Here is a 22370-nt window from a genome sequence, read left to right as displayed (position 1 = left end):
CTAACTTCCGTGACGTTTCTTCAAGCCTTGACCTTGATACTCTTGATTTTCTTCAGATTAAATCCTTGTAATTAATTGATACCCTGACGAGATCTCTGTCACTTGATTAAATCCACAATCTTGATTTATATCACTGAGGCTTGATCAATTTCTTGAGCTTCTTCCAGTGAATTAAGTCTTCAAGTCTGTAGATGAATAATGTTTCTTAACCCTTTGACAGATGTTACTTTGTGAGATCTCTCTGACGATAGATCCACTATTTACTTATTACATTCTTATTTGAGTTGAGTTATATCCTCGAATATATAAATAGGCTATGCCATATGCCTTTCACATTTCTTTTACCAAGGTCTTCTTGAAGGTGAGAAGAGACATTTGAATTCTGCCGCACAAGGTGCTTTTATGGATTTATCTCATGATGCCGCTGAGAAACTTATTGCTAAGGGAGCTGCAAATGAACTTCAATATGAGAGTCGTGCAATGCCAGGTGTAAATCAAGGAGCTGGTTCTGATCAAAGACTGTCAAAGATTGAGGAGAACATTGAGAAGCTAAGTGCATTAATGTTGAGTGGTAAAACACCAAAGGCTCAAGTTTGTGGAATTTGTTCAACTCCTGGACATTTTATTGATGCATGTCCTACGTTGATGGATCCTTCTTATGAGGATGTTAATGCTATTGGATTTTCCAATCAAGGTGGAAATCAGTTCTCGAACACCTATAATCCAAGATAGAGGGATAACCCCAATCTGAGGTATGGAAACACTAGCAATGCTTTGAATGAATTTCAATTCCAAAACACTTCTACACCTCCTGGTTTTCAGCAAAGGGGGCAAGGTTCCCAAAACATGGGTGGTGACAACAATATTGAAATATTATTGTCTAAATTGGTTGATGGGCAAATGGAGATGCAAAAACAATGCACTACAAATTCTCAAGACATTAAAGAGATGCAGAAGCAACTTGAGGATGTGATCAAGAAGATAAATGAAGAGCATGAGCCTGGACGATTGCCTGGAACTACACATCCCAATTTGAAATTTGAGCATGCAAACATCATTACCACCAAAAGTGGAAGGAATGTCATCCCGACTTGAAAGGTACTGGAAAATGAAGTGGATATGCATGGAGTAGAGAGAGATCCAGGAACTGAAAAAGCTTCACACAATAAAAAAATTGAAGAAAGTGATGATTCACAAGCTCATGAGATCTTGCATGAGAAAAAGAATGAAGCTGAAAGCGAGCACAAAGAGTTGGAGGCGCAAACTTCACCAAAATCTGCTGGTAAATATCTTAATTCTTCAAATCCAGTTATTACTAATAGTCACTTCGATTATGTGCCTTTTCCTGCTAGGTTGGTTCAGACAAAAAGAGTGCACTAGAGACAAATATTTTGGAGACCTTTCGCAAAGTGCATATAAATTTGCCTCTACTGGAATGCAATCAGAATCTACCAGCATATGCCAAGGTATTGAATGACTTGTGTACTAAACGAAGGATGCTAAAGGGAAGATAGGTTGTTGAGATGAAAGAAAATGTCTCTGCAATTTTGCAAGGAAAATTGCCAACCAAGTGTAAGGATCCCAGGAGTTTTACTATTCCTTGCACCATTGGTAACTCTAAATTTGAAAATGCTTTACTTGATTTGGGTGCGTCGATTAATGTTATGCCATCTAGTCTTTATAAGAAACTGTGTACTAAAACTGAACTTAAAACAGATGGTGTTACGATTTTATTAACTGACAGATCTCACGTTTACCCAAAAGGTGTTTTGGAGGATGTTCTTGTGCAGGTTGGCAGGTTTCAATATCCAGCTGATTTTTATATCTTGGACATAGGAGAAGCACCTAATGCACAATTAATTCTTGGGAGACCATTCATGTGCACTGCTCAAACAAGGATTGATATGGCAAGAGGAGAGCTTAGTATGGATTTTGATAATGAAACTATAAAGTTCAACATGTTCGAGATGATGAGGTACCCCATGGACACCGAGATGTGCTATGCATTGAGCACAACAGGAGATGTTGCACAAAAGTACTTCGAGTTGATGAAAGAAGATGAACTAGAGACATTAATTTCACAGGGCATCGGTATTGACAAGGAAGGGAATTTTGAAGTCATTGTCGAGGGTTCAGGTATTTATACTTATAGTATGATGGAGCACTGCAAAGCTCTAAATGGAGTGGATTTTGTCAAAGATGTGACAAACTTGGTACTACCTCTTAATTCCACTTAGAAGCAGTTGCCATCAATTGTTCAAGCACCTCAACTAGAACTCAAACCATTGCCTTCTCATCTCAAATACGCATTTTAGGGAAGGAAGAGACATTGCCTATCATAATTTCATCAAAGCTCACGTCTGAACAAGAAGAAAAAGTGGTGAAGGTAGTTAGCAAACATATGAAAGCTATTGGGTGGTGCTTAGCAAATATTCGAGGAATCAGTCCCACATTATGTGTTCATCGTATTCACTTGGGAGAAGGTGCAAAACATGTGAGAATACCTCAATGTCGACTTAATCCTCCTATGATGGAAGTTGTGAAGAAAGAAGTCATCAAGCTATTGGATAATGGAATCATTTATCCTATGAGGAGAACGAGTTGGTGCCTTAAAGAACCATCACTGGTCATAGAGTTTGTATTGATTACAGGCCTCTCAATAATGCTACAAGGAAGGATCATTTTCCTTTGCCATTCATTGATCAAATGTTGGTGAGGTTGGCTGTCCGTTCTTATTACTGTTTCTTGGATGGATACTCCGGATATAATCAAATCGCTATAGGCCCCGAAGATCAAGAGAAGATAACATTTACATGCTCTTTTGGTACTTTTGCCTTTAGGCGCTTGTTAGGTCACACACACACTGTAGAGGGGGTGAATACAGTGTATAGTACACTCAAATCGAACTTTAAGAACTTAAGTAACAGAAAACAAACTTTATTGAAACAATAAACTCTGTTACAGTATGGAACTGTTACCTCTCAGTGATGAACAAATATCACGAGAGCTGCAAGGGTTACAATGAATAATCTCTTCTAATAATGATAACACTTATAGTGTAAACCCTATGTCTGTGTTTTTATACTACACAGTTACAAGATAATCGCTAATTGATATGGAATATAATTCTACTTCCTAAAATATATCAATCAGATATCTTTTCTTCCAAGTATTCCATTCTTCACGGAATTCCTTCTTCATGCATATCTCTTCTTATGTTTATCTCGATCTTCTTTCCTTTAATCAGCTACTGTCCTTATCTGATTGTCCTTCAGCACTTAAGTTCTGATATCTATCTTCTGATGATTATCTCCTGATAATATAAGTACTGATATCCTTAAGTCCTGACTTCCAGTATAAGTACTGATCAACAGTTAAGTACTGATTTATCCTGTTCACGTAAGATTCTGAAAGCTAAACATAAAACATATTAGCCATGACATTATCAAATATATCTAACAATCTCCCCCAACTTGTAAATTAACAAAATATACAAGTTTAACAGATATTTGATGATGTCAAAAACATTAAGTACAAATACATGAGAAATAGACTAGATAACTACAACTTACAGTCCTTAAAGTTTTTACCAATTTCAACTTCTGATAACAACTTCAATCTGTATAAATATCAGAATTTAAGCAGTTGTAGATCTTCGACTTGGCTTCTTCATTTTCTGATCTCTCTGATGTCAGGAGTTGTTCTGAGATAGTTCTTCAACAAACATTTCTCAGCATATCTTAATTCATCAATCATTCTCCTTTTAACATCTTTAAGCTCTGCAGTATCTTCACCAGTTTGAAAGATTGCAGCTCTGAGATCATTAATCTTTGCTTTTCTCAACTCCTGATCTAGTCTTATGACATAAGCTTTGTCAGACTCAAGATTGAATTCAAGTCCCTTAATACCAAGATACGTTCTGATCTGTGCAGTATTAGGCTTCATATCAACAATATCACCATTGTGATCTCTGTACTTTGGAACATATATGCTGTCAGACTTAACAGAATAAAGCCTTTTCTGTCTCTGAATCTGTTCTTTTAAGTAGTTTGCAGCAGTCTCTGTTATTCTGTCATCCACTTGAAGTAAGAAAAGTATATGCTCCAATTCTTCAAAATACTTCAAAGGAATGGCATTTTGTCTTATATGATAAACCCTACCATCTGTCATGAAATACAACATGATGTATTCTTTCAAGTAGGTATGGTAAACCATCTGTACAGATTCCAGTTGATTCAATCTCTCAGGATTTGCTCCAATACCTGGTTCACTCAAGGAAGTTGGATCATTGGTAGTGTTGTGTACTCTTCTTTCATCAGCACTTCCCAATCCAGTTTTATCTCTAGCTTCCTTTCCAGTAACTACTCTTGCTTCAAAACCACTTGCAGTAGTCTTCAAAGATTGAGTCTGTTTTGCTTTAGTGAATCCTGGTAGGAGTGTCTTTGATCTATTTTCTGATATCAAGTTAACTTGAGCTCTGTCAGAGGTTACTTGCTTCTTCTGAATATCAGAACTTACAATATCTTGACTCTGAACAACTTGAGCCATGTCAGAGGTTATTTTAAAAACTTTTCTTGAAGTCAGAGCAAGATCATCTTTTTCATCAGAAATTTCTTCTTCCTCAGGAGGTACATAACCCTTGATAGGTTCACCAACCTTTTCTTTACCCTTGGATCTTGGATCTATCTGTGGTTGTGATCTAGCCAATGTTGCTTCAGTATGTGTCCTTCCTTTGATCACAATGCCTTTAAGTTTTGGAAGTGACTTTTTACCAGAAGCTTCAGATTTAGATGTGACTTTCTCTGATTTAAGTCTGGCTTCTTCTTCCTTTAAACTTTCCAAGTCCATTCCTGGATTTTCTTGAAGAAATAACTGTCTTGACATTTCCTCATCAAGATCTAGAAGTTCATCAGAACTTATCCTTTTACCAGCAGCAGAACTTATTCTTTTCCCAGTATCAGAACTTGTTCTGTGACTAGCTTGTCTTGATGTAAACCTTCTACCTTGACTATGACCGCTACCCATTCCAGAGTTTCCTTGGTCATCTTTTCCATTATCCTTTCCTTGCAGTGTCTTATTGGTTTTGCATTTGGACTTAATTACCTTCTCCCCCTTTTTGGCATCAGCAGGTAGTAAAAGAGAGATAAGTAGTTCCACTGAGGTCTGGATTTCAGTAAGTTGCGATTGCTGAGAAGCTTGATTTGTCAGAATTTGATCAATCTGAGCTTGTTGTTTCTCTTGAGTTTTCTCAATATAAGCAATCCTGTCAATGGTAGGTTGAAAGAACTTTTTCTTATCAATTTTCCAAACTTGTTCCTGTTTGATAAAGTTCTCCTGAATCTTGTGTAGCTCTGCATGAGTAGTTGAATGAAGACCTTGTAGATGTTTAGTACTCAATGAAGTGACTCTAAGCTGGGTTTTAAAATCATCAGAATTTAACATTTCATCAGCTTTAGTCAAGTGCTTAGCAAGATGTAAAGCATTTGGAACACATGAAACGGAGTTCCATTCCTTAGTCCACTCCTGACCTGCAGGAGTTTCACTCCAAGGCACTGGTGCATCCCTGATAACAAACTCCTTTACCAGTTCAGACTTAGGAAGAGTCGATGGAGGAGTATGTCCTGAAGGACCTGCTTTATCAACATCTACAGTTGGAGCAGCTTCACCAGTATCTCCAATATTTGCAGCATCAGAACTTAAAGAATCAGTATCATCTGATAAGACAACAGTGTGAGTAGCAATGGAGGCTTCAACATCCTCTAATTGCTGATCTGATACTATGTTCTGATCAACAGCCATATCCTGATGCTCACCTAAAATCTAATCATCAGCATCTTGATGCAGAGAAGGTGTTGTTGATAACTCTGGAGTTTGAACAGCATCAGTAACAGGTGTTGTGGAAGGAGTATTTGCTGTTGGAGCTTCTATGAAAAGTATTTCAGGCACAACCAGGTTCTGAATATCAATTTCAGCACTTGTGCCTGGATCAACAAGAGACACAGATGGTGAGTTAGCCTTGTCAGATACAACTTCCTGAGATGGAGTTGATGGAGAAGAAGTGACTGGAGCAAATTCCTTGTCTTGTGAGATCAGAGATTCCTGATCCCCTTCCTTAGCTGCTTCCTCCTCATCATCTGAAACTGGCCTTTGTGCCCTCTGTTTCTTGTACTTCCTTGTTAATTTGGATTCCTTGGGAGTTTCAGGAACTATCATTCGTCTAAGCCTCTTAAGAAGCCTAGAACCCCCAATTTCAGAATCCTTCTGAGAAGTTGCTTTCTTAGCTTCATTTACCACAGGTTCTGAAGAAGGAATCTGATCCTCAGAATCTGATTCATCTCTCAAAGTAATCCTCCTCCTCTTTTGAGGTGTTTGAGGAACAATCTTTGTTCTCTTTGGCTTAGAGGATGTAGGCTTCACAGTAGGTGCTGAAGAAGAAGGTTGAGCAGTCTGTGAAGTGGAGAGATAGGATTTGAGATAAGTTCTGAGGGTAGGTTGAGTAGAATGAGAGGTAGGTACTGAGGTTGATGGATTTTGGGTGTTTGGAGTTGGTTGGACATCAGAGTAAACAGATCTATAAGTATCAGGATCAGCATTTACCAGGATCTGTTTTACAGACTTAGGAATCTGTAATGGTCTAACCACTTTTTTCTTAGTATCTGCATTTACCAGGTCATTAAAGTATCGTTTTGCAACCTTAAAAGGTGGGGTTTGAGTGCTGACTAAATGAGGTTCATCAGTACAGTAAGTGTAAATAAGTTGACAGAATCTAGCAAAATAAACAACATCTCGATCCTCTGTCATCCTATCCCCAATAAAACCAATTATTCCAGTTGCGAAATGAAAATGAGTTTGATGAATAATAGCATACCCTATGTGCTGACTCAGAATTGGGATAGCATCAAAATTTGAACATTTGTTCCCAAAAGCTTTGGTGATGCAATCAAAGAAGAAACTCCATTCTCTTCTGATATTAGCCCGTTTCAACTGTCCAAGTTTTGTCAGACTCTTTTCATATCCCAATTCAGCCATTAACTCCCGAAGGGCTGAGTCCTCTGGAATTGAGAAAGTACAATCTTCTGGAAGATGTAAAGCCCTGCGTACTGTACCAGGAGTAACTACAAAGGATGAATCACCCACTTGGAAGATAATACTGGGAGTTCCACGTTTACCACCATCATCAAAAACTCCAGTCCTCCAGAACCTCAGAACTTGTTGGCTTGAAAAGAATTCAGGCTGTGTTAATGCATACCCGACCTCACTATGTGCAAGAAGATCTTGCACAAAGTGCAATTCAGATGGAGCTTCAGCATGATCAAGAATTGCAGCATAGTTGTTTGGAACAAACTTTGCTCCATCAATGATTAAATCCTTTGGTGCCATGTGAAAAAATATTGAGATTCAAGTATGCCTGTTGGGTGTTTGAGATAATGTCTGTATGAAAAACCAACGTGAGAAAGAAGGAGAAAGAGAGTAAAAGTAAGGAGAGAGAGAAAGTATAAAGAAAATAAAAGATTAAAGAAATCTTCTCTCTGTTGTACTTATACTCTGAACAAAAAAAAATGTTACCGTTGGACACCTGTCAGACATGCAGTAATAACGGTCAGTTACTGGGCTCGAGAAAATAGGAATCATTACTTACCCAGTTGCCTTGTTTCAAGGAAAAACCGTTCCATTAATCAAGAGAAACAGTTTTAATTCAAAATTTAAACCATTAGTACTGATTGAAATATTTTTCACTGCATCATTGATATTCTGAAAATACATCACATGAAAATGACCAAGATAAATTAGATGAGTAAGTGCTGAAAATGAATCAGAACTTAATATAAAACAAAATATATATGGTCATCAGAACATCAATCAGGATTTATCAACACAAGATGAAAGAACTCAGAGACAAAATCTTGAAGTAAAAACAACTTTCATTAATATATCAAGACAATACATTTATGAAATGGAAATTACATCAATACTTATACAAGATTTTCCCTAAGCTCCTAATCCTAACATCAACAGCTTTAGTCCTAGCTAAGAAGCCTGACAAAGCTGAGGATGAAGAAGAACAGGAAGAAGACAAGATTAAGTCATCTTCCTCTTCCTATCTTCGACAAACAAGATGGCGAGTCGGATGATTCGCTCTTGCTGACGGATAGCTTCCCGCCTTTCCTCCTCCAATCGCTCCAGATGGCGATGGTAGTCCATATAGAAGAACAGAAGGTGAGTCAGCACCTCCTGTGGGACAGAATCCCAGATCTCCTCAGGAATGGCTGTTACATGCCACTCCTGCTGCCACTCGGCACAACTTAGCTCCATATTGAAGGTTTGGTAGTTCAAAAACATGTTGTATCGAACCATTGTGTTTTTGACAGAAAAAGGAGGATAAGTGTGTGAGAAGAATGTGATGGAAAGACTGATGTGAAGTGGTTGCTTATATAGGCAAGAGAATGCCAAGAGACGCAAAGATATTTAATGCTGACATGTAGAATTAATTCTACCTCGTCTCCCTAGACTTTGAAAAAGAATAACAGTCATTGGAAAGAGGAATCATGGTCTAGACCGCACAAGACACAAGAAACAGTGGACTGTTCAAGTACGAATACCATTAATCCTAATCATAGTGACTATTAATCTTCCACTTCAACATATTCTAGTTCGAACTGAGACTGTTATCAAATTTTATTCACAGATAAGCCAAGTAAAGGATTAGACTGAGAAATCAGAACATAGACCTATACCAGAACTTAACAGTCATCAGAACATAATTTATTAACTCGAAAAAGGAATGCCCATCTTAGTAAATCCTCATACAAGTTCTGAGTTATGGATGTCAGAACTTAATCATCAGAACGTGTAACTTAGAACTTGTCCTCATAATTTGTGCAATAATGACACTATGACTGTTTATCTAAAAAAACATAGACCACCACAGAAATTTTCATCATTCAGATGGAGTGATTAGTGTGTGCATTAAGCTAAAAACAGACAAAGAGTAAAGTCTGATTCACTTCAGTACATCTTAGAAATAAGGCATAACTAAAATTTTGCTAAAGATCTGTCATTGTCCTGAAACCTACTGATGAATGAGTTCATGCTTGAATCCATCTCAACTGTTTTGTGCTAATTTTATGCATCTTTTGCAATTCTATTTTACAGTGGCTTCTCAGTGTAAGTGAGTCACGACTGTTTATCATAATTTATGCTATTTTCAGAGTATTTCTCCAGTAATCATAGAGTGTGAAAAGTCACCAAGAAAATATTTTGCTTTTCTAATGCATATTTACTTAATACCAGCAATGCACTTGGGTCGTCCCTTCCACATTTTTACTCTAGATCTCAAAGGAGTACCTGATTTTATTCTTTGATCTTTTTGCTTTTTCTTTTGATAAGTGAGGTTTATCAGCACTTAGTACATTCAGCAGTTTTACTAGTATCAGAACTTAACAGATGAGTAGCATTATTCTAATTTGTGACTTAGTAATAAGATATACAAAGTAAACTTAACTAAGCTCAATTATCAGAATTTGCTAGTGTCATAAGATTTCCACCGAAATAATTACTTCTTACATGGAATCATTTGTTTATTAAAGACTATTAGGTCAGTTATCTAGCACAGTTATCCTCATAGAATTGAATAGGTACTAGAACAAATATATCACTTATCAGAGTTTAGAAACATATATCAGACAACAGTCAGTACTTAAAGACATTTATCAATTAAGCACAGAATATACAATGAGATTAATTCTGTAAATACTGAGCATAAAGTCTGATAACATAGAACAAGTCTAAGCAGATTTAGAGAAAGAACCTGAAACCATTCCAAGTTCATTTACCAATCTTGTAAAAGTAGCTTCACATAATGGTTTTGTGAAGATATCTGCCAATTGTTGATCTGTGGGAACAAAATGCAATTCCACTGTACCTTCATCCACATGTTCCCTGATGAAGTGGTACCTGATGCTGATGTGCTTTGTCATTGAGTGTTGAACTGGATTACCTGTCATAGCAATAGCACTTTGATTATCACAGTAAATAGGGATTTTGAAATATGTTAACCCATAATCCAGTAACTGATTCTTCATCCAAAGAATCTGTGCACAACAGCTTCCTGCAGCAATATACTCTGCTTCAGCAGTTGATGTGGAAATTGACTTTTGTTTCTTGCTGTACCAAGAAACCAATCTGCCTCCAAGAAATTGACAGCTTCCACTTGTGCTTTTCCTGTCAATTTTGCAACCTACAAAATCTGCATCTGAGTAACCTATTAGTTTAAAATCTGATTCTCTAGGATACCATAATCCCAGAGCAGCTGTTCCTTTAAGATACTTAAAGATTCTTTTTACAGCTGTTAAGTGAGGTTCTCTTGGATCTGCTTGAAATCTTGCACAAAGATAGGTAGCATACATGATATCAGGTCTACTAGCAGTTAGATAGAGTAGAGAGCCAATCATACCTCTGTAGTCAGTAATATCTACTGATTTACCGGTATCCTTATCCAGTTTTGTCACAGTGGCCATTGGAGTGGATGCACTTGAACAATCTTGCATTCCAAATTTCTTTAGCAAGTTTCTGGTGTACTTGGTTTGACAAATAAAAGTGCCTTCCTCATTCTGCTTGACTTGAAGGCCCAGAAAATAGCTAAGTTCCCCCATCATACTCATCTGATATCTTGACTGCATTAGTTTGGCAAACTTCTTGCAAAGTTTGTCATTTGTAGATCCAAAAATGATATCATCAACATAAATCTGGACCAGAAGTAAGTCCTTTCCATGGTTGAGGTAGAACAATGTTTTGTCTATTGTCCCTCTGTTGAATCCACTTTCCAGAAGAAACTGAGCTAAAGTCTCATACCATGCTCTAGGAGCTTGCTTAAGTCCATAAAGTGCTTTATCAAGCCTGTAGACATAATCTGGATGTTTGGTATCTACAAAACCTGGAGGTTGTTCAACATATACCTCTTCCTCCAATTCTCCATTGAGAAAAGCACTTTTCACATCCATTTGAAAGACAGTAAACTTTTTGTGAGCAGCATAATCCAAAAATATCCTTATGGCTTCTAACCTAGCAACTGGTGCAAATGTTTCATCATAATCAATTCCCTCCTGTTGAGAATATCCTTTTGCAACCAGCCTTACCTTATTCCTTGTAATTATGCCATCACTGTCAATTTTGTTTCTGAATACCCACTTTGTACCAACAACAGATCTATTCTTTGGTCTTGGCACTAGGGTCCAGACTTTGTTTCTTTCAAATTCATTCAACTCTTCCTGCATTGCTTGCACCCAATCAGCATCTTGAAGAGCTTCTTCCACTTTCTTTGGCCCAGTCTGAGAGAGAAAAGAATTGTAAAGACACTCATTTGAAGTACCTGTTCTAGTTCTGACACCTGCATCAGGATTTCCAATTATCAAATCAGGTGTATGTGATTTTGTCCACTTCCTTGCAGATGGAAGGTTTTCTCTAGAACTGGATGCTCCCCCATGATCCATGCTATCTTCATTTTCATTTTCTGATGCTCCCCCTGAAACTATGCTCTCTGAGTTGGATTCTTCAGTATTTAGATTTTCAGCACTATCAGAACTTGGCTTATCAGAACTTGACGAATCAGAACTTGAAGAGCCAGATGCATGTTCTGATGTTTCTTGAGATGTGGTAGGATCTTGAGTATGCTCCCCCTGCATAGGTGCATCTTCCTTTAACGTAGTCACCACAGTTTCAATAACATCAGAGTTTAATCCATTAGAGTTTGCCGTATCAGGACTTAGACTGTCAGGATTTTCAGTATCAGAATATGAGTCTTCATTTTCAAATCTCAGCTGATCATGGTCAATGAAATCTTTAAGACCAGTGATCTTCTTGTCATCAAAAGAGACATTGATAGATTCTATGACCACTTTTGTTCTCAAATTATAGACTCTGAAGGCTTTTGTGGAAAGTGGATATCCAACAAAGATTCCTTCATCAGCTTTTAGATCAAACTTTGATAGCTGTTTAGGATGAGTCTTGAGAACAAAACACTTGCATCCAAATACATGAAAATATTTCAGATTTGGCTTCTTTTTCTTCACCATCTCATATGGTATTTTTCCATGCTTGTTAATGAGTGTTGCATTTTGAGTAAAACAAGCAGTCTGCACAGCTTCAGCCCAGAAATAGGTTGGAAGCTTTGCTTCTTCAAGCATTGTACGTGCAACTTCAATGAGAGTTCTATTCTTCCTTTCAACAACTCCATTTTGCTGTGGAGTTCCAGGAGCAGAAAATTCCTGCTTTATTCCATGGCTTTTGCAGAACTCTTCCATTATCAAATTCTTGAACTCAGTGCCATTATCACTCCTTAAAATTTTCACAGAATCTTTGACCATTTTATCCAGCTGTTTGACATGATCAATCAAGATAGATGCAGTTTCAATTTTTTTGTGCAAGAAATACACCCATGTGTATCTGGTGAACTCATCCACTATGACCAACGCATACTTCTTCTTTGCAATAGACATGACATTTACTGGACCAAATAGATCAACATGTATAAGATGATAAGGCTCAAGAATTGATGATTCAGTCTTGCTCTTGAATGAAGATTTTCTTTGTTTGGCTTTCTGACATGAATCACAAAGACCATCAGGAGCAAATACTGTGTTTGGCAATCCTCTCACAAGATCTTTCTTGACCAGTTCATTTATATTGTTGAAATTTAAATGAGAGAGTTTCTTATGCCAATTCCAGCTTTCTTCAATTGATGCTCTACTTAACAGACAGATTGCAGAACCATCAGTACTTGTTGAAAGCTTAGCTTCATAAATGTTACCACGTTTGTATCCTTTCAGAACAACTTTGCCTTTAGATTTACTCACAATTTCACAGTGTTCTTCAAAGAAATCAACATGATAACCTCTGTCATAGATTTGACTTATACTCAGTAGGTTGTGTTTAAGTCCTGAGACCAGAGCTACTTGTTTAATTATGACATTTCCAAGATTGATATTGCCATATCCCAATGTTTTTCCAATGTTGCCATCTCCATAAGAAACACTTGGGCCAGCTTTCTCCACAAAGTCTGATAGCAGGGCCTTATTTCCAGTCATATGTCCTGAACATCCACTGTCCAGAACTAGAATATTTTTCCTGTTGCCCTGCAATCACAAAAACCACTAATTATTAGTTTTAAGGACCCAGACTTGTTTGGATCCTTTGGCCTTATTAAGTTTGTTAACATTTGCAGCGGATTTTGTAACACCCCCAAATCCGGGGTCGGGGATCCGGGTTGTCACGAGTTCCATTTCCCTTAACAACACCCAATCTTAATAAATAATCAACTACTCTGTACTGTGACCCCACAATAAACACACACACCACAAGTTATAGTCTCAGAGATGAATATCTAAAAATAATCACAAGTCGTTTTATTCCATAATTATATGCCAATACACCTTAAACAGGTTTCTGAATAAATTTACATTTCTTTGCCATTATTACAATTCATAAATATACATAATCTGATACATCAAAAGTTGAAAGCCTAGCCTATTGGTAGTTCCTACCTCAGCTATGGCGGCATCAGTGCTTCTAGAAAACTGCGGAACGTCTCCTAACCTCTTGCGAATCGGGAGCTTGGTCCGGTTCATCTTGTCTATCTGATGTTGTGTGATGAAAGAAGAAAGCAAGGGTGAGCAGCAAGCCCACCAAAATAATATGTATAATGATTAACAATATATGAGCCTTCTCATAGTACTCATGAAAGTCTTGGTCAAAAGAAATGAACCAAGTTGATATCTTAATGCGATGAAGTCGCAAAATATTCAGTATATATATATACATATATACTTTTCAAAATCTTGGAAGTCCTCTTCCATGCATAATATACACAGAGTTCTAGTGTATAACTGTATAAAAATATCGTTGCAAGGTGATCTCATATATCTAACCTTGTCTCAACATTTTTCTGAAAATCTTTGTCATGCATAAGATAATCATTTACTAGATATAAGTTTAAAAGATGAAGTTACAAGATACTCCAATATACTTATATCTTTTCCAAATACTACTTGAACTACCACCGTTCAAGTTATAATTAGTTTCAAAAGTTCATCACGTAGATGAGACTACAAGACCAGATTTGAATAGATTAAATCTTTAAAATATCATCAAAATAAAATGAAGTTACGAGATACTTCATTTGATGCAAATATCATTTTGAAAACTTGACCCTGCCAACACTCAACAATCGCCCAACCGTAGCCTTTCTATCGAAGTGCTCTGGGTAGTGTTGCAGAAATTATCCAATTGGATGATGAACTCATTACGGGAGTTTGCCGCGCCAGGAAGATCACTTACGATGATCAGTCGTAGTAGTACAACCCCCACCATTTTCTACATGTAGAGGAGAACCTGTCGGATTTACTTGTCAACCGAACACTGAACTCCTAAGGAATGGACCGCCTTAGCGGAACTTCCAGGCCATTTGGGCCAATATAATAAGGTTGGGCCGGCGCTACTCGGCCACTTACGCCACTCCTAGTTCAGATGAAATCCATGACTCTGAAACGTAAAGCTTGTCCCCACTTTCCCCAAGTAGAAACTTGTTGATACGGCTCCACCAAGAAGTCGTATCTATTTGGAAAGGAGAACTCACCGATATTTCCCAGGCGATGCCTGTTAATGGATTAACTTGTTCCAAGAATTTTACTTCCCGAGTGTTGGGTAAGTAATCAATTCATTTATCAAAACAGCAACCTTGTTGCGAATATAAAACACACCACAGAGCCGGATCCCTCAGGTTTTGAGCGAGTATTTAAATCCCCTTCGAAAGGAGGATCTTAAAAAATGAGTTTTGGGATCCGCTCTAACTTTTAAAAAAAATCATTTTGAAGACTCGCAAAACATTTTTAAGAATGTTTGGAGTGAAGCTGATTTAATGAAGTAAATCAGTCCCCAGAATATTTAGAAAATGTCTGAATATTATTATTTAAATAATATTCCCATAAAGAATAATCTTTATAAAATAATTGAAGTAGAAGTATTAAAACTTATACTTGAAATGAATAGCAAATAATCAAAGATATACTTATACGAAAGTAATATCTTTATTTGAATAATCAAAAGTAAGTTTGATTATCGACACCTTATTCTTTAATACAATAAAGAATATTATTAAGTAATAAGCGGAGTCATAATACCTCGAATGAATACTATAAATAATATTCATAAAATAAAGGAATCATACATCCTCAAATGAATATCCAAGTAATATTCAATAATAATATAAACTGAGTCATAAGCCCTCGAATGAATATTCAAATAATATTCAAATAATAAAATAAACTGAGTCATAAGCCCTCGAATGAATACTCAAATTAATATTCAATTAAGTAAAATAAAGGTATCGAATAAACCTTATTCGATCCATAGTTTTAAAAACTATATCCATATATATATAAATATATATATATATAATATACTCGGGAACATCGACTCCCGGTTTAGAAATATGTTCACCTTTTATCCCCTATACTAAGGGTATACGCAACTACTTGCTTATTTCTAGCATAGGTATTATGCAACTATAAGCATTGAAATCAACAGATAGATAACCAGATTATGAAACAGACATGCATATATACCATATCAGCATGCTCCAATATATCGCAAAATTTGCTAATAACAATCATGCACTATCACAAGATAATGCATATACATATATTTACATCACAACAACAGTATATCGGGTAGAAAACTTGCCTGAGCGACTGGGGGTTACGAATGGCTCGGGATGAGTCTGGTAACCTATAAACAACAAGTAAGTTGGAATTAAACCAAAGTCACTTGTAAATCTATACTCTAACTAACTCAGACTCTAACGCTCGTTTTGCGCTTACTGATTTGCTTAAGTCACTCGGGTACCCTCGGCTCCACCATTTTTAATAATTTAACCTTTACGAGTTTTAAGGCGATTCCTTCGCGAGTGTCTTACCAACTGCCTAACACACTTACCATAAATGTTTCATACATTAATTAACCGTTTTTTGGTCTTTAACCTATGTTTCAAAGTAAGGCGAGGGGAAAAGTTTCGTTCGCGAAACGCCGTTACTTGAAACGGTCGTTTCTCCTAAACCGTGCATCGGAATCGAACGAACTACATATCAAAATGAAGCTCGTAACATGAGCTATCTAAACATGGCAGTGGTAATAATCTAGCAGGGGGTTCTCGGGTCCTAATGTTATGCACAAAAACAGTCCAAAGAAAATCGGACGTTACGACGGCTATGTTTACACGATTACCAATGTTTAAACTACTCCAATTAACCACCAACCAACTCATAACCATCAATACAACAAAACTTCACCTAATCCATACCACATCAGTCCATAATCTCCAAGGTTTTCAACTCAAACAACCACAATCAAGACCTATGAACTATAATCAAGCTTCAATTACCAAAACACTTCCAAATCAAACCAAACTACTAATAATCACAATCCATGCTTCTCATTTCACAAAACCAACCATTAAGCTTACTAACAAATAAAGTAAAGGCTAGGGTTTGAAGTTTATACCTTCCTTGGGAGGTGTTAAGTTGCTAGGAAGCCTTATGGAGCCTCCTACAAGCTTGATCTTTCCAAAGAAATCAAGAACACAAAGTTAGGCTTTGAAGTTTCTAAAAGTCCGATTTAAAGAACTGTAAAAATTAGGATCTTACTATGATTATTTGGACGAGACTTGTGAACAAGAGTTGTAGGCCATCTCAATACCTTTCCAATGAGCTATAGAACACAATATTTGAGTGAGAAATGAAGGAGATACAGCAGTTTTAGTGTGCTGGTTCTGTTTTGGCCGAGAGCATGAAGAACAATGCCTTGGTTTCTTTTTGATTTTGATGAAAAATGATTTGCTTGGCTTGGTTGGTTTGATTTTTGTGTTTGTTTTAGTAAATTACCTAGTTGCCCTTGATTTTGTGTGGTTAAAAAGCCACCACATCTCCTTCCTTCCCATGTCATGCTTGTGTCATCCTCATGATGTCATCCTCCCCTCCTTGTCCTCTTCTCATTGGTTGGGTGACATCATCCTCTCTAATCCCTTTGATTAACTTCCTAATTGTTTGCCTAATGACCGCTGATCTGTTATACGGTTCGCTTAACTTTCATTTTCATTTATCGTTTGAGGGATCATACCCGGGATCTTATTACTTAGGTTCCCTTAACCTTTCTCAATATATTATATTCCTTTTATGATCCTCTCCTATAATCCTTTAATTTAAATCCTTTTTATCCTGTTACCTTTTTCTCAAATCTTTCCGTATCTAGTGTATTTCCGGGAAAAATCAAAGTGTTCGGATTTGGATTCTGACGATCTTTACATACACTTATATCCCATATAAAGTACTAATAAAATCTCAGAATATCCATATCAGAACCCCTACATAGTGTGGTATGAAAAGTTTTCTCATTCAGCAAAAACACTATTCATAAGAGTTTCAAAAATTTCCCAAAAATTGGGGTTATTACAGATTTAGCATCAGAGTTTATGTTAACATTTTTCTTATCAGAACTTACACTATCAGACTTTGAATCAGAATTTACACTAGAAGAACAATGGAAACTTTCTTCAAAGAAGGTTTTATTTGATAATAATCATAATACAAACTATGATATTCCTTACAAGTATAAATGGAATGCCATAAACTACCACAATGAAAACAAGGATTTTGTGGTTTGTATCTAACATACTGACTCTTAACTCCTGATTTTGAAGGTAAGGAGTTAATATTCTTATTCTTCCTGCAAAAAGAAGCCAGATGGTTAGAACTTCAACAGTTATGACATGTTTTCCTAGGAGCATCAGGAACAGGTTTATAATCATTGCTTTTATTCACACCTTCCTTTCCATTCCTATTTTTCCTAGGTGATTTTACCTTGTTTGCATTCTTGACATCTTTCAGCTTATGCTTAAGCTGCTTCTTTGTCATTAAGCCTATGTTCACTTCAGCTGTCTTTTCATGTTTTAGTTTGTCAGAAGTTAATTCCTCTTTAACTTCTGATTTCTCATTTTCAGACTTTACAGTTACAAACTTAACAGGTTTAAACTTTGGCTTTTGCTTAACAACAGGCTTAATTTCTTCAGTTCCTTTATCATTCTTATCTTCTCCATAACCTAAGCCCTCTTTCCAGTTTCCACTACTTAGCAGATTTTGAGTTGTTTTGCCAGAGTTAGTCCAAGTCATGATAATCTCTCTTTCCTTTTCTAACTCAGTTTTTAGAGATTCATTTAATTTTAGCACTTCATTCCTAACATAAAAAGCATCATCTCTATCCTTCTGAGTTTGATGGAACATGACTAACTCCTTTCTAAGAAATCATTCCTTTTCTTGAATGCAAGATTTTCAGAAGTTAATCTTTCACATGTTAAAGTTTGATCTCTATAGCTAACAAACATGGTTTTAAGATATCTTCTCAACTCATTAATATCATCAGTATGAAAAGCATAAGTAGTCTGAGGTACCTTTGTTTCAGCAGCTTCAGAACTGCTCTCAGCACTTTCTTTATCAGCATTTGCCATCAATGCATAGTTCTCCTCACTTTCAGAGTCTGAGGTGTCTGTCCAGCTTTTCAACTTTGTGACAAGAGCCTTGACCTTGTCACCCTTTACCTTCTTGCAGTCAGGAGATATGTGGCCTTTCTCACCACAGTTATAGCATTTAACATTGGTGTAATCTCCTCTGTCAGACTTTCCTCCTCTGCCTTCAGATCTTCTGAAATTCTTCTTATCAGAACTTATGCTTTTCCTGGAAAATTTCTTTCCCTTCCTGAACTTCCTGTATGCAATCTTTGTGATTCCTTTCACCATAAGAGCACACAGCTTCATCATCTCCTCATCAGCATCAGTCTCAGGCAAGCTTTCAGAATCTGAGTCATCATCACTCTCAGAACTTGATGACTCAGTATCAGACTTTATGAAAAGAGCTTTACCCTTGTCTTTCTTTGAGGAAGCTGCTTTAGGGAATTCTTCTTCAGCCTTAAGAGCAACTGTCCTTGACTTTCCTCCTTTCCTCTTGCTTCTTTGTTCCATCTCCAGCTCATGAGTCTTGAGCATTCCATAGATTTCGTCAAGAGTTGTTTCATCAAGATTGTAGTTGTCTCTTATTGTCGTTGCCTTCAAATCCCAGCATTCAGGAAGAGCTAACAGGAACTTAAGGTTTGAATCTTCAAGATCATACTCTTTATCAACCAATGACAAATCATTCAAAAGTTTGACAAATCTATCATATAAATCATTCAATGACTCATTAGTCTTTGAGTCAAAGTGTTCATACTCTTGAGTGAGTATTGTCTTCCTGTTCTTCTTAATTATGTCAGTTCCCTGACACCTTATTTCCAGAGCATCCCATATCTCCTTAGCAGTCTTGCAGTTGATTACCCTGTTTGACATTACATTATCAATGGCACTATGCAGTAAGTGTCGTACCTTAGCATCCTTAGCAATTGATGCTATGTCCTCAACAGTATAATCACTCTTCTCCTTTGGTACGGTCTTTGCTGCTTCACCTGCAACTGCAACAACGAGTTTGGTTGGTTTGTGAGGACCTTCCTTGATTCTATCAAGGTATTCTGAATCTGTTACTTCCAGGAACATGGTCATCCTTACCTTCCATATGGGATATTCAGATGGTCTCAGTATGGGGACTCTGATGGTCTCATACCGACTCTGAATTTGTGTCTTTGGTGGTTCCTCAGTTGTGGTAGGCTTAGTTGGAGTTTCTGTGTCCGACATGATTGTGTTTGGATCTTTAACTGTATGTATGTTAACAGATAGGCTCTGATACCAATTGTTAGGTCACACACACACTGTAGAGGGGGTGAATACAGTGTATAGTACACTCAAATCGAACTTTAAGAACTTAAGTAACAGAAAACAAACTTTATTGAAACAATAAACTCTGTTACAGTATGGAACTGTTACCTCTCAGTGATGAACAAATATCACGAGAGCTGCAAGGGTTACAATGAATAATCTCTTCTAATAATGATAACACTTATAGTGTAAACCCTATGTCTATGTTTATATACTACACAGTTACAAGATAATCGCTAATTGATATGGAATATAATTCTGCTTCCTAAAATATATCAATCAGATATCTTTTCTTCCAAGTATTCCATTCTTCATGGAATTCCTTCTTCATGCATATCTCTTCTTATGTTTATCTCGATCTTCTTTCCTTTAATCAGCTACTGTCCTTATCTGATTGTCCTTCAGCACTTAAGTTCTGATATCTATCTTCTGATGATTATCTCCTGATAATATAAGTACTGATATCCTTAAGTCCTGACTTCCAGTATAAGTACTGATCAACAGTTAAGTACTGATTTATCCTGTTCACGTAAGATTCTGAAAGCTAAACATAAAACATATTAGCCATGACATTATCAAATATATCTAACAGCGCTTATCTTTCGGTCAGTGCAATGCGCCTGGGACTTTTCAGAGATGCATGATGAGCATATTCTCTGATTATGTGGGGAAAATTATCGAAGTTTTCATGGACGATTTCAGTGTCTTTGGTGTTGATTTTGATGGTTGCTTGATAAATTTGGGATTAATTTTGCAAAGGTGTGAAGAAATAAATCTAGTGTTGAACTGGGAAAAGTGCCATTTCATGGTGACCCAAGGTATTGTTCTTGGACATGTAATTTCTTCAAGAGGCATTGAAGTGGATAAATCAAAGATTGACTTGATTCGGTATTTACATGCTCCGACAAGTGTTAAGGAGATTAGGTCATTTCTTGGGCATGCTGGTTTTTACAGAAGATTCATTCAAGACTTTTCTAAAATTGCAATGCCTCTAACTAATCTTCTTTAGAAAGATATTCCGTTCGAGTTCAACGATAAATGCAAGTTAGCATTTGAGGAGCTGAAATCGAAGCTTACATCATTTCCCATCTTACAAGCACCTGATTGGAATTCGCCCTTCGAGATAATGTGTGACGCTTCAGACTATGCTGTTGGAGCTGTACTAGGGCAATGGAAAGGAAAAAAGGTGCATGCTATCTATTATGCTTCGAGGACCTTAAATGATGCACAACTCAATTATGCAACCACCGAGAAGGAGCTCCTAGCTGTTGTTTTTGCTTTGGAGAAATTTCGGTCATATTTGCTTGGTACAAAAGTGATTGTGTACACTGATCATGCGGCCTTAAAGTACTTGTTGGCCAAGAAGGAGGCAAAACCAAGACTCATTCATTAGATCTTGCTGCTACAAGAGTTTGACATTGAAATTAAGGACAAGAAATGATCTGAGAATGTTGTAGCTGATCATCTGAGTCGCTTGGTGAGGGAGGAAGAAGATGTACCTATAACTGAGACGTTTTCGGATGAACAACTTCTCTGGATTAAGGTAAGTGCTCTAAAACACTTTATTCCATGGTATGCAGACATTGTGAATTACTTGCACACCGGAATGTTGCCCAATACTTTGACTAGTGCACAAAAGGATAAACTTAAACATGATTCAAAATTTTATGTGTGGGATGATCCATATCTTTGGAAGCATTGTCCCGATCTAGTAATAAGAAGATGTTTGCCTGATAATGAATTTGAATATGCGTTAAGGTTTTGTCATAATTATGCATGCGGAGGGCACTTTGGAGCGAACAGAACTGCACATAAGGTCTTAGAGTGTGGTTTTTATTGGCCTACAATCTTCAAAGATGCTAAGGAATTTTGTAGCACTTGTGATAGATGCCAGTGATTAGGAAACATAAATTCTAAGAATCAAATGCCCATGAATCCTATTTTAAATGTTGAGTTATTTGATATTTGGGGTATTGATTTTATGGGACCGTTCTTGAATTCAAATGTTTTTCTATACATTTTGTTGGCTGTTGATTATGTGTCGAAGTGGGTGGAAGCTAAAGCCACCCACACTAATGATTCTAAAGTTGTTTCAGAGTTCTCGAGGACACATATTTTTGCCAGATTTGGAATGTCGAGAGTTGTCCTCAGTGATGGAGGATCACATTTTTGCAACCGGACCATTGAGGCATTATTTCGCAAGTATAACATCATATATAAGGTTTCTACACCTTATCATCCACAAACCAATGGACAAGCAGATGTGTCTAATAGGGAGATTAAGCAAATCTTGGAAAAAACTGTGGGATCAACTCGAAAAGATTGGAGTCAACAGCTAGATGATGCACTTTGGGCTTATAGAACGGCATACAAGACACCTATTGGTATGTCACCTTATCGCATTGTCTATGGGAAGCCTTGTCATCTACCAGTGGAACTCGAGCAAAAAGCATATTGGGCAATTAAAAAATTCAACATGAACTTGGATGAAGCTTGGTTACATTGCAAGCTACAATTGTCGGAATTA

At 36.9% G+C, this 22370-nt stretch overlaps 1 protein-coding gene across 1 annotated transcript; it reads left to right on the top strand.

Moving 5' to 3' along the window:
* Nucleotides 1-1523: 1523 nt before the first annotated feature.
* On the top strand, nucleotides 1524-21236 carry LOC141665386 (uncharacterized). Its single transcript, XM_074471374.1, has 4 exons — nucleotides 1524-2136; nucleotides 2316-2626; nucleotides 20436-20678; nucleotides 20853-21236. The coding sequence occupies exons 1-4, from the start codon at nucleotides 1524-1526 to the stop codon at nucleotides 21234-21236; spliced, it is 1551 nt and encodes a 516-aa protein (XP_074327475.1).
* Nucleotides 21237-22370: the final 1134 nt, after the last annotated feature.

The sequence above is a fragment of the Apium graveolens genome, chromosome 6, assembly GCF_009905375.1.
Source record: "Apium graveolens cultivar Ventura chromosome 6, ASM990537v1, whole genome shotgun sequence".
NCBI lineage: Eukaryota > Viridiplantae > Streptophyta > Magnoliopsida > Apiales > Apiaceae > Apium > Apium graveolens.
This window is presented reverse-complemented; position numbering and strand designations above follow the sequence as displayed.

Excerpts from the sequence above, each read along its gene's own strand:
- LOC141665386 (XM_074471374.1), top strand. The coding sequence starts at position 1,524 with ATGAAAGAAAATGTCTCTGCAATTTTGCAAGGAAAATTGCCAACCAAG. Across the intron at positions 2,137-2,315 it reads AGTCATTGTCGAGGGTTCAG|GGAAGGAAGAGACATTGCCT; the intron begins GTATTTATACTT and ends TACGCATTTTAG. Across the intron at positions 20,679-20,852 it reads AAGGTATTGTTCTTGGACAT|AAAGATATTCCGTTCGAGTT; the intron begins GTAATTTCTTCA and ends AATCTTCTTTAG.